The sequence below is a fragment of the Cibotium barometz genome, chromosome 13, assembly GCF_041138505.1.
Source record: "Cibotium barometz isolate CiBa-2024 chromosome 13, ASM4113850v1, whole genome shotgun sequence".
Classification (NCBI taxonomy): domain Eukaryota; kingdom Viridiplantae; phylum Streptophyta; class Polypodiopsida; order Cyatheales; family Cibotiaceae; genus Cibotium; species Cibotium barometz.
The window spans coordinates 37,817,777-37,830,623 of record NC_141058.1 but is presented as its reverse complement, the minus strand read 5'-3'; the positions used below and the strand labels follow the sequence as shown (position 1 = coordinate 37,830,623).

Here is a 12,847-nt window from a genome sequence, read left to right as displayed (position 1 = left end):
CTCAAAAATACCTGAAAATGGTGCTCTATGTGTTGCTAAGAATGCCCCCAACTAAAGCCCCAAGGTTATGTTTGCAAACGGCTACTATGTGATGAACCCTAGCCATGGAAAGCTTGAGAAAAGGTGGAAGAGAAGGTGAAAACGTGATTATCAAAAAATTAACTCTTATCACTCACACTTAGTTCAAATTTGGTCCACGTCCTTTTAAAATTTTGGTCAGATTTGGTCCAAGAACCATAGTCTCACCAAAAATTATGTAGAAATCAATGGAACCATGGAGCAAAACACAAAAACTCTGATACCAATTGAAATGGAGTGATCATAAAGCTAAGATAAGGGACAATCACCATGGATTAATACAAGATTAAGGAGATAATCTCATACAATGGCCATGATGCCTAAGTGAGTTAACCTCCCACCAAGAGGATGGAAATAGCCTTCCACAAGCCAAGGTATGAAAGCCATGAGATTCCAAGAGTTAAGATTACCAATATTAAAAGATTATAAAGATACAATAGTGGTCCATGAGCCCCCTTTTATACTTGAGCCCACGACCATGGTCCTAGACCTAATTTAAAGTTGCTGCTTCATTACAACATGTGATCATTAGGAGGGGTTTTTTTAAACCAAGATATATACAAAAATATAGTTACATAAGGGGGTTTTTAATGGCATTTTGGGGAAAAAATTTGTAAGTTTATAAAGAAAAAGGGGTCAAGTTTTATTGAGTCAAAATTCACAAAAATTAAGGGGATTTTTTAAAACCCTCTGAACGCACGTTGTCTGTAGGTCTTCCTAAAAGTACACCCCCCCGACGTGGATGCCTTTTTGGGTACATCCGTCCTTGTCCAATGAGTTAAAGGTTATTCATGTGCTTGATCCCCTGTAATTTTCGCGCGTTGACATCAAGACTGCTTCATGGATCCTTGGCATTGCTAGTATCTCCTTCCTTTTTTGAGATTTGACTTTGTTGATCCTTGGTCAATGCATTGGTTGACAATAAGGGTCATTGTGAGGGAAACATGAAGTCTTGAAATAAACCTTACAAGTAGGAGAATATTGTGAGGGTATTGTAGCAATAGTGAGGCGTACTACTACAAGGCTTTTAAAGTCGACATCTAAGTGTATTATACATACAATAACCCTCACTATGCCCCCGTTTGGGGATCACACAGACATCTAAGAAATTGGCTCTCAAGTTCGAGAAGAATTGCATAGTAAATTAATTTAAGCCTGATGATTAAAGTGTTCAAGTGGCTCTTGGTTTCACAATGGACAATGGGTGAATCAGGAGGTGGATTTTGGAAAAAAAATATTTCATGTGTTCATTCTACAAACTACAAGTAGAAACAATCATGCACCTATTTTGGAAGTGCAAGGTAGCATGGTTTTAGTGGAGGTAGATTGAGAATCTTGGCCTTAGATACATCAACATTTATTTTTCCTCATGCGATTGCATCTTTAGGGAAAAGGGAGGTTAATTTAAGAAGGTTTGGGAGATAATTTCTACTCTTGTCTATTATACATCATGGTGGTTAAGCCACAAAGCTTGGGTCTTCAATGCTTGATGCATTATTTCCTTAGATTTCCTACACAAAGAGGCTACTATATAGAGCAGGCATCCTACCAAAAGTATCATAGCAAAGTTAATTAACAAATTTTAAGGTGCCCTTCTATGATTAAATTTATCCCAAGTCTTCCAACTAAGATATGCATGGTCTATAGATACATGTAAACAAAAGCACCATTAACTATTTCTCATTATTGCTTGTGAAGTATTAGATTGCATGGATGATAGTAAGAAGATTCTCAACATACACATAGATATGCACATGTAGAAGATTTATGTGGTGGAGGTTTATAAAAAGCTTCTCCTACACGTGTGGGGAGTCTTGTGTGGTGGAGGTCCCAAAAAAAGGAGCAATGGCTCATACTATGGCTTACTTGCTAGGACATGGAGAAATCAACATCATGATGACAAACATGAGTGAGAGGTATGCTTTGAGAGGTCAATCTTTTTGGTTGATTGCAACAACCTTGGAAAAAGGATATATTGTTTACTACTATAGCACGACTCTTGAAAAAATGATAAATGTGGAGCTTTGAGCCAATAATTTGGCGATGAGCACGCTCTGCCTTGTTTTAATAGGGATTGTGTAGTCAACTGCAAGTTATGGGTGAAAACTCTAGTTTTTCATTCTCATGGTGAATCACTTTTTGGCTATCACAAAATCTTTTTGACTTTCAAAACCCCATAATTTGAAATCTTGTTGTGTACGCATTTTTTAAGTGTCATAACTACTTGTGAGGCCATGGCTTTTAGGCTTTCAAAACCCCATAATTTGAAATCTTGTTGTGTATGCATTTTTTAAGTGTCATGACTACTTGTGAGGCCATGGCTTTTAGGCTTTCACGTGTCATTTTACTCTAAAACACCTTGATTTAAACCCCAAGGTTGATGTGTCCTTTGATTTGACATGGCCTCATGCTTATCCAAATTGACCCACTATAAAGTGCTTGAACAGGGCTTGAAAATGTCTTTTTTATTTTAACCTCCTTGGTTTTAAAAAAATGGTGTTCTACTTTCGTAGTCCTAATCTTTCAAACTTAAGGTATCATATAATAGATAGTATAAGTAAACAAATTTTCTCTAATTTTTATAATTATTTTAGAGAAAATGCTAACGTGGTGTTCCTAATACTTAATTATGGGCATATAAATCTAATTGGGACCGTATATAAGTATAGTTAGCCCATAATAATCTCCTGTAGAGAAAAATGGTTTTTTCTCTATGCCCTAAAATTAGGTTGGGTTCTATGTTCAAAATTAACATACGGTAGTGACCCAAGGTATTTATGGGACAATTTTATGACCTTATTATATCCAAAAACTTAGGGGTTGATGCCTTTTTACAACACATTTTATAAATTTCACCAAAAAAAAACAATGCGTCAATTATCTTGTTATCATAGTACCATATTCATTAAATTAGAGGCTTGCTTGATTTATTATAGTAGTAGACTCACAAAAAAAGAAGGAAGAAATTAAGTGAGGTGTTGTTTTGTGCCTTACTACATAACCCTAAAATTGCTCCTTTTTGATACCCCTCATGATGATGTAAAGGGAAGTGTAATGATTACACATAAATTCTATTGAGAACTCCGAGAAGGGGATACTAACTTCCTTTTGGTTTTTCTCTAAATTTTAATAAGAGTCAAGAACCCATGCAAGCAATATCAACCAAGAAGGAATACAGGATGGATTGTCTTGTAGTCCTCTTGTCCCCCTCGATCTCAAGGAGAAGGATGAAATGCATAGTAGGCAAATAGACCTTGTTTAGGTTTTAGACCTTAGCAAGAGATTGCATCACGATTGGTTGAGGGAGATTGAGCAATAGAAAATGTGGTTGTTTATCTGGATTGAGGTACACAGCATGCCTAGGGAACTATGCCCTATCATATGGAGCTAAAAGGGGAGTCATAATGAGAAGAGTAGGCCTAGGGCATGGTGTTTTCATGGGAAGGCTTGCAAGGATAATCGAGCCCAAAGTTGTTGGGAATGGTGCAGAGAATGGTACGAGCCTCTCAAGTGAGGAATTATGACGCTAGAAGATGGCCACTGCTGGCAAATGGTGGTGGAAATTGCAACTGTAAAGGTATCTGCTTCGCCTAGCAGCTTTTAAAAGAAGAGCCAATGAATTCAGGGGAGAGGGAGATCAGATTTTTTTTTCTCTTTTTTTTTTTTAAAGAGTCTCCCATTACGTCCATCATATTAAAGTTCCTATTTAGCATTTTCTGTTATCTGCCATTTGCTAATCAAACACGGCGGATTGAAAACAAGCAAAAACCATGTCAACGAGGGGTTCTAGAGGGGCTGACGAGAGATGAGGGGGCAAAGAGGGAGAGACCCAAATACACCAACGCACTGCATCGTGCATCGTGTAGAATTCTATAGGTTGCATAGTGTAGAATTCTCTACAAAGGCCGCAACACATGCATGTACACTCATTGGGCTCAAAGTCTCCCTATCACTAGGGCTCCCCTTGTCCCCCAACTTCTAATGAACATGTGAGGGTAACCATTCTTGAATTTATACAACTATCATCAAAGAGCGTATATGGGACAAGCAAAACCCCTCGTGAATGGGGTTTCTCAGAGCCCTGTGCGCGTACATGCATGTGTTGGTGCCTCTGTAGAGAATTCCACACTATGAAAGCTACAAATTCCCCATCACTAGGGTTCCTCTTGTCCCCTAGCTTCTGATGAACCTTTGAGGGTAACCATTCTTGAATTTGTACAGCTACCACAAATCATCAAAGAGTTTATATGGGACTATCAAGCCACTAGACAAGTGAGAATATATTTTGATGTTTTGGACGGGGGGGGGGGGTAGAGGGTCAGCTTTTCCCCACTTGGCACTACACAAAACACGAACTCCCCCAACCCTCCGCGCTCGAAAATTATCATAGTGCTTCAACTTTTTCAACCATAATAAAGAGAAGGCCGGTCAACATCGATCAGAATCAAAATGTGTGAAGGTTGTGGGTGTTTATATAAGGAAGCTAAGATTCTTGAGGAAGAATGGGACAAGAAATGGATCGATCAATAGCAATGATCCTCATCATAGTTGCTTTTTGAGACGGGCATCATGCCCATTTTTTAGCATTTCGGTCGTAAAATACTTGCAAAATTTTTAAAATGCTCATAAAAAATTACACTCAAATACACACAAACTTGTTATATTTCACCAAACCTATCAATTATGAAGGGCAAGGGTGCCCGTAAAAAATTAAGTGTGATCCTCATAAATAAGGTAAAAGCTACATCTTTTTTTGTTGCAAGTCTCTGTCTTCTCTTTCCATCCTCATAGTCTTATTAATAGCTTATTTTCAATCTCAAACCTAATTAACATTTAAGAGATCACATCACGGCAAACGATGGTAACAGTGTGATTCTTCTACTTGCATGACTCTTGAGATTAGTGTTGCACCCAAGGGCATCAAGATAATTTTCAAGGGGTCCACATGTCATGTATTGGACACGAGCCCCCCACCTAGCTGTCTGTAAAAAATTGGGGTACACCAAGATCTATGGAGGATGGAAGATCATCATCATGACGTGTAGTGGAGAGAGATGAGGCTTGAGGGAGAAAGGAGGAGCTCAAGCCATGGAATGATCCACAAGGATGAGAGAGAGAGAGAGAGAGAGAGAGAGAGAGAGAGAGAGAGAGAGAGATGATAACACACTAAGGAGAGAGAGTTGTACCAAACAATAATGATTGTTTTAGATTATTAATACTCCCACATGTACACTGCTTTTATAGGCACCAAGGCCTTATCTTTTAACCCTTACTAAGAGGTGGTTCACACCAAAAGACTCAATAACCTTTTCACACTACAGAGACTCCGACTATTCCAACACCCCCCTCGGAGCGAAGGTGGTTAGAACCAAATGCAAAAGAAGCAACCAACCTCCAATTCCATTACATCATTGCACAGAGGCAAACTAGCCATGCTATTCTCTCAATCAACTTATGACCGAAGCTCAGATTATTGCTTAGTCTCCCCCCCGGGGTTCCTAACTGGGAGAAGAATACATATTTGCCTTTTATAGTATCAAGGCATTACAACAACTCCAAAAAGACATCCAAAATATTTGAATTTTGAGGGGATAACGAAGGCAAAGAACCCTAGACTCAAACGTAATCTTGATGTCGATGAAGATCCTTTTGCGACATCATTTCCAAGACTCCGATACTTGATGGTCAAGTGTGGGAAGCATACTTGTAAAGATCATAGTGATGATAACACACAAAGGAGAGAGAGTTGCCCAAACAAGAATGATTGTGTTAGATGATTAATACTCCTATGAAGAGATCATGAGTTCGAAACCCGTGCAGTCCATATACACTTTTTTGCATCCATGCACCTAGTTAAATCGACCTTTGGCATTGAAAAAATGGATATGTGGTAGGGTGGGGCTGCTTTTTCGAATGAGACAAATGGAACTCCCCTGGCTCCCCCCTTCTTTTCCCTTGAAAATATATCCTCACCCATGCTCGACCTCTCTTCCCACCATTTCGTGCATGTACCACAAGGCTTGATGTGTTCCATTCTTCTTTGAAGGGTCATATAGAGTGTGATACTAGGTAGATTTCTCTATGGAGGCGCACCAACACACATCAAGACATCGTGCAGACGACGCATAGCTGTTGAACCCCATCATAGGGGTTCTGGCCAACCGTCTTAAAGAGCTCTCTTGTAGTGGGTAACCGTTATGGGTACCACATATCATCAACTAGCATATAATAAAATCTATGGATGATAACTTGTAAAAAGCCATGGATGGGCGAATACACGTCGTACCAAGAATGCATGAACTTAGCATTGAAATGCTGCAACGCGTTTGTTGAAACTATTTGTGACTTGCCAACACACTACGGTAGACCTACGTTCCCATTGTGTGTGGAGTTGGGTTCCAAGAGTGAGAGCATAGCATATTAGCAGTTGAAGTATAGAGTGGGCCGACGGCCATAATAGCAAAATTAAGTTATGAAGTCTAGGGAATGCTGAGGATGAGCTCGCTCTAGCATGGAATCTGCCATTGATGTATTGGTGACTGGAAATACCTAGAGCTACGGGCAGTAAAGGTACTAGTGATCAAGTTGGTGAAAGTGCCCCGATAGGGGAATGTGGGGCATTGATAATAATCAAGTTTAAGGGATGGGAGAATCCCACGCGGATCACGGTAACATGTGGTCCCCACCTGGCGGGGGGCAGAGAGATCGCTAGACGCTAGTGGCGGGGGGAGAGGGCCAGGCCAGGGCGCCGATCAGCCAGCCCTGGTGGGCGGGACGGTCCTTTGCATATGCTGGGCATGTCGCCGTCTAGCGCCTCCTCTCTGTAGTGCTTGTAACGTTGATTGATGATGATGATGATGTTGATGTGGGTCATGTGGACACTGGAGAGGTGGGCATGTGGAACAAGCAAAAGCAACCCGATCGAACCAGCCGGCGCGTCCGACGGTCCGATGTACACAGGACTGTGGGGTTTAGAGAGATCGGGGGTTCCCCTTTGGTCCACGTCAGCGTTCTCTCGCCCCTTTTAGAGGGAGGAGATAGAGAGAGAGAGTGCGCTCGATCGGGATCGCGGCCCCCGCTCCACACAACGTCTTTTTACAACGCATGCACACTCTCCCACATCACATAACACGATTCTTTTCCATCCGGATTCCGTAGTTTTAAACGCGCAGCGCAGCCTGCCGCACAATGAGTCGCGACGGGCGCTTCGCTAAAACCAAGATGCTGCCGCAGCTGCTGCAGTGTTGTGGGCCTGCTGTGCTGCCGCGCTGTCCCGCCAGTAGGGCCAGATAATAGTAGTAACGCCCACCCGATTCCCGAACTTCAAAGCTGATGTGCCCATCCGATCCCTGCCCTGCAGGGCGCTGCAAGGGCCACAACACACTCTTTCTTTCCACTGCCGTGACAGTATGACCGCTGCCGCAGCCGCAACGCAACGCCCTTTTTGTGGCAGCGTCCGCATGGCAGGGCCTGGGCCCTGATCTGATCTAACCTTTTTTTTCGATGAGTTGTAGCCTGTTTATTGGTCGCTATCGAGATCAATTACTCCAGCTTCCCTACTTCACAGCTCCCACGAAATAGGCGATGCGATAGGATGTACTCGGCGCGACTGGCAGCAATTGGAAGCGACGCCGTCTGCATGCCACGGTTATCCTGGCGGTCGTTGAGATCTCGGCCAGGCTTCCCCACCCAGCTTTCGGAGGCGACGCCGTCCGCATGTCTAGCTGCGGGATAGGGATGCGCTTCGATCCGCCAGATCTGTAAGCCTTGCGCCCTTTCCTTTGCACATGGCACTGTCTAATCGGGTTCGATGGCATATGAGCGGCGACGCCATTACGTGTCTTAGAAGCTAGCTTAGCGGCGGAAGCGAGGCCGAAATTGCGACGTGATCATGATTGATGTTAACGACGTGATACCGCCATGGGCGGCGGGATGCTCCCGGACGCCATGTGGCCTGAAGATGTAGCCAATGAGGAGGTGGCGCTGCCACTTCCCTTCCAGGATGGCGGCAGGGACGTCCACGTGCCACGGTTACGTTGACGGTAGAATTTTTGCCGGTGGCGCCAATTTTTCATAGGCGGAGCTAATATTTTAACTCCCGAGAGGAATAGTGCATTTTTAGTTTTTCACCAACTCGAAAATATCCTATCACCTAATTTTAAAAAGGCTTTTGCTTTCGCGCCGCCCTTCTTAACCCTCGCGTAGCAGCGCCAACACCCCTCCCGCGGTGTCTCTGACACTCACACTCACCATCTCGCACGTGCTACGTCGTCCCCAGCCTTACCAATTTCCAAATACAATACATCCCAACTTAATACTAATAAATTGGGGTTATATACGTGTTGCCACACAATGCACATACGTGTATAGAGTAACTCCCTCAAATCTATCAAACACGGTCGTTTCTACGTCGTATCTAGCGCCTCCCTGGAATCCTCTTTTTGTTTATCTACATTTGCCACTTAAATTGCCCCAACAATCTTCTTTTTGTCACGAGCTCCACCCATGCGTTTAGCAGATCAGCAGCTGGTTTGCTGACTGCAATGCGCAAGAGCTGTAAGATAAGGTGCCCCCTAGACGCCATGTTTAGGAACGATAAGCAAATCTCTAGCTCTCCTCCTGCAGCTGGCGAGGGCTTTCGAGGTAACACAACGCAGGGCCAATCTCACCATCACAGTATAATGCATGGTAATGAGCCATCTCTCCCTGATGAAGATCATAGATGGCCTCAATGCAGGCAATTTCTTGAGGTTAGTGAGCATTGGCATGAGCGATCAGCAGTGCTGCAAGGCGCCCCATCTGAAACAGCCCGCATTGTAGGCTCCGGCAGCTCGCCCAAGGAGATCCGCGAGTACAATTTCCTGCGTTGCATTGAGGAGGGTGCCGGCATATCGACGGAGACGGCAGAGGTGGACTGCACTCTTCATCTCGGAACAGCAAGCACTTCCCGGCAGTCATGTGACAGGTCCGGGCCTCTAGCACCTGCTGGAATTTCGAAGTTTTCTTCGGCTGGGGTGCCGCAACCTCTAATAAGATTGCCGGAAATATCTGCCGGATGCCAGCTCCCGGACAACTCAGTGTTGCCCATGACCGGTGCTTTGCAGTCACTCGGCGCCTGTAATAGTAGCCGTAGCCACTCCTCAAATCAATGGGAGAATGATCTTAACCTTCGAGATGAGAAGACTGGCAAGGTGATCATATGTTACCCGATTGAGGTGTTCTATTTATGTTAATTTCTATTCGCAACATGGTAGTAGGTGAATGTGTCACTGAGGATTGCTTTGCTGCGCTCATGTCGTTTGCAGGACGTTGTTCCCTCGATCGCTAATAGTGTAATGTGGAGGGCGGAAAACACCATGACGCTGTTGCGAGAGAATGTGCAGGATCTGGTCGAGTGTGGCAGTAGCAGCAGAACGTCAAGCAATAGCAGCGGCAACACCATTAGCATTAAACCGCCAATAGTTACCGATAACCCTGTGATGAATTTTAGGGTTGATGGAGATCGTTTAACGGCTAATTACAGTAACAACCATCCAGCATGGTTTCATTACCATCAAGGTGGCTTTCCAAGCTCACAATCTGGCCAAAGCAAGATGCGTTTAGACGAGCCACCAGCTTACAACATAGCAGGAAACCTGTCAGCTGGAGGAGCATTTCCTTCTCATGTGTTTACAGGCGGCAAGGCCCCTAATGCAAGTAATGCCAAAGAGGGGTCCAGTTACGTAATCAGAATCTGTGCACAATGCAAGACGATGAGGACACCCCTATGGAGGAACGGCCCTCAAGGCCCTAAGGTAAATAAATAATATTGCATTAAATTTATGTACATAGAACTAACTAAGTAACTAAATTTATTTATGTATGTAGGACTGAAGAATAATTCTTAATAATAATAATAATAATCCTTTATATTAATGTATTGAGTGCCATGCCAACGGTAGAACTCTTGAGCAAGCGTAAATTTATCACATTTGTACTTCTTTTGTCTTACTTGAGCTTATACCAAGAAGTAATCTATAGATTCTATATGGCCTGTGCAAATTTGTCGCATTGACAACAGTCTGCCTTGTGCAAAACTGCGCAATACACAGAGCAAAGAATTACTAAAAAAGCTTGGCTTAAGCTAGCAATTTATTGACCTCTTTTTTTTTCCCCTTTCTTTTATGCGCCTGCAATATTCCCCAGTCTCTCTGCAACGCATGTGGTATCCGCTACAAGAAAGAAGAGCGGCGTTCTGCAGCTGTCGAGGATACCAACAAGCTCCAGCAAGATGCCAGCGATGAACGGTCCAGATACATCGACGGTGGCATTAATGAGGACAGGCGTCAGTCTGGAGAAGGCCCGGTGAGGCAATCAGAAAAGAGACCAAAGGTGGATCAACACAATGATACAGTCTACAGGGCGAGCTGATTAAGGTTAACCTTAGAAGCATGTATATGTACAGTGGTGCTTAGGCCCCTCGGTCTTCCTTTCATGAGAATTTCTCCCTCCCCCCCGCCCCCTTGCCCCCGAAGACGCGGGGCAGCATAATTTTGACCAGCTTGTTTGTGGTACTGTCCATGGCTTTTTGTTGTTGTGCTCTGTTACTGAGTCTTCCTAGACGGCGGTCAATACAAGTTAGGTTGGACAATATTGTTGCACCACTCTTGGCCTTACCTTTGCCTTCCATATTGCGCAACGCTTGTGCAAGCAGGTTTCAGTAGGTCCTCGCGATTTTGTGCCGTTCTATCATTTGTGTATTAGTCTTACGGCCTAACGTGATTGAACTGCATGATGATTATCATTTTCAGAAATACGACATTATTATACGAGCCTAGATATGTCTGTTTCCTGTCGGCTGCAAGGTTTTTGCACTGGTAGTATATCTGAATATTTCCTTTATTCCCTTGCATGGAGAAGCTGACGCTCTCTCTTTCTCTCTCTCTCTCTCTCTCATCATTGGAACCTATGCAAGATATCACGAAAGCTCAAGATTAGGACTGCCTTTATTAACTTCAATCTAGAGAAAAGGTGCATAAAAAAATCTAGAAATCCATAGAAAAGTGGTTACTTGACACACCTTGTATGTAGGTGCTTGATGTGATCCCCTTGCGCGGGGGGGGGGGGGGGGGGGGGGTGTTGAGGGAGGGGAGTGTGTGGAGTGTTACACATGTCTTTTGAAGAATTCTCTCGGTAGCAAGGCCACTATACTTTACCTCCATCACTTGTTAGCAAACTCATTAGAGAATCCGACCTTATGTATGTTGTGAACCACATGGATAAAACAATCAAGGCCAATGACAGCTGACTTGATACAAACAATAGAAAGTTGTTGGAGGAGGCATAGGCTAGAAAAATCATCACTATAAGTGGCAATTGATAACTATAGAGGTGTTTTGAGGACATGCCAAAAACATTGAGATGTCATCCATTTGGTGGTTTGAAAACACAAAATTTGTATGCAGTGTTTCTTTGACTGCATCTTCTAGGAGTGAGCTAAAGTGTTTCTTTGATTGCCTCTTCTAAGAATTTATAACTAATTTTTCATTTGATCTACCATCTTGCTTTGCTCGTTGAGCTTAGCCACATACACACCCATGCACTCCATTTGTTCTTTGATTGCCTCTTCTAAGAATTTATAACTAATTTTTCATTTGATCTACCATCTTGCTTTGCACGTTGAGCTTAGCCACATGCATACCCATGCACTCCATTTGTTCGTTCATCGTTGGAAATATTCCTCTCTTTGACCTTTGAGCATTAAAACATTTTAATTTTTCCAATTTTTCTTGAATCATTTATTAGTATCTTGTTTTGAATGTTGAGCTTAGCCACATGCACACCCATGCACTCCGTTTATTAGTTCGTCTTTGGAAATATTCCTTTCTTTGACCTATGAGCATTAAAACATTTTAATTTTTCCAATCTCTTTGGAGGCTTTAGTTTTAATTTATTAGCATTATATTCTCTCATGTTTCATTTCTTTGTGTACACCATTGTTTCATTGCAAGCTTTGTTTTAGAAAACAATATTGAATAGCTTTTTAGATAAGGCATGGACGTCTATTACAATAAATTGGGCTTGAAGCGATGCCCTGTGCTACTTTAGAAGGGAAGATATGAATGTATCTAATGTCACTCATAGTATTGGAGTAAGTCCCTTAATTATGTTGCCAATAGTTGCTTTAATGTCACTACCGATGCTACCAGTGACTATTGAAAAAGCAATCCTGTAATCATTTATATGTGAAGAAGGGGAAGCATAACTCTTGCCGTTGTATGTGCACATATAAAGGTCTAGAATGTCTCATTTCATTTATATAGTGTATTGATCAAAGTTGTTTGTAAAAAATTAATTCTTTTAGTGAACATCGAAAAATTGAAGCTAAAAAGTGAAGAACAATCTATAAATATGTAGATTTTCGACAGGTAATAAGCTATTCTAGGCGATAGAAAGAGTTAGGAATGTTGATTGGAAGTACTTTTGAAGAGAAAGAAGCGGGATGTTAATTGAAAATACTTTTGAAGAGAAAGAAACAGGATGTGGATTGGAAATACTTTTGAAAAATATTCATGGAGATGAAAGACACTGAATTTTTGGGCTATAAACCATGTACTTGATGTTCACATATGTGCTAGAATTAATAAAAATTGTGTTTATTTTGATTTTTTAACTCATAGTTTTTAAAATTATTGTTAATTATCATTGAAATTCAACCCCCAACTGTAATCCTTTATAGTTTGATAAATTTTAAGTTGATATTGGCACCCCTAGGGTAGATCTATGAAAA

The 12,847-nt window shown here is 42.3% G+C and overlaps 1 protein-coding gene across 1 annotated transcript; it reads left to right on the top strand.

Annotated features, from left to right (window-relative positions):
• Nucleotides 1-8,454: 8,454 nt before the first annotated feature.
• Nucleotides 8,455-10,871, top strand: LOC147632651 (uncharacterized). The gene is made up of 3 exons (XM_086806906.1): nucleotides 8,455-9,269; nucleotides 9,384-9,872; nucleotides 10,264-10,871. Exons 1-3 carry the CDS (start codon nucleotides 8,622-8,624, stop codon nucleotides 10,486-10,488), a joined length of 1,362 nt encoding a protein of 453 aa, XP_086663032.1. The 5' UTR covers nucleotides 8,455-8,621; the 3' UTR covers nucleotides 10,489-10,871.
• The last annotated feature ends 1,976 nt before the right edge of the window (nucleotides 10,872-12,847 follow it).

Bases quoted from the DNA above. Each gene is read 5' to 3' on its own strand.
- LOC147632651 (XM_086806906.1), top strand. From the start codon at position 8,622: ATGCGCAAGAGCTGTAAGATAAGGTGCCCCCTAGACGCCATGTTTAGG. The intron at 9,270-9,383 runs GTGATCATATGT...TGTCGTTTGCAG, and splicing joins GAGATGAGAAGACTGGCAAG to GACGTTGTTCCCTCGATCGC. The intron at 9,873-10,263 runs GTAAATAAATAA...AATATTCCCCAG, and splicing joins ACGGCCCTCAAGGCCCTAAG to TCTCTCTGCAACGCATGTGG.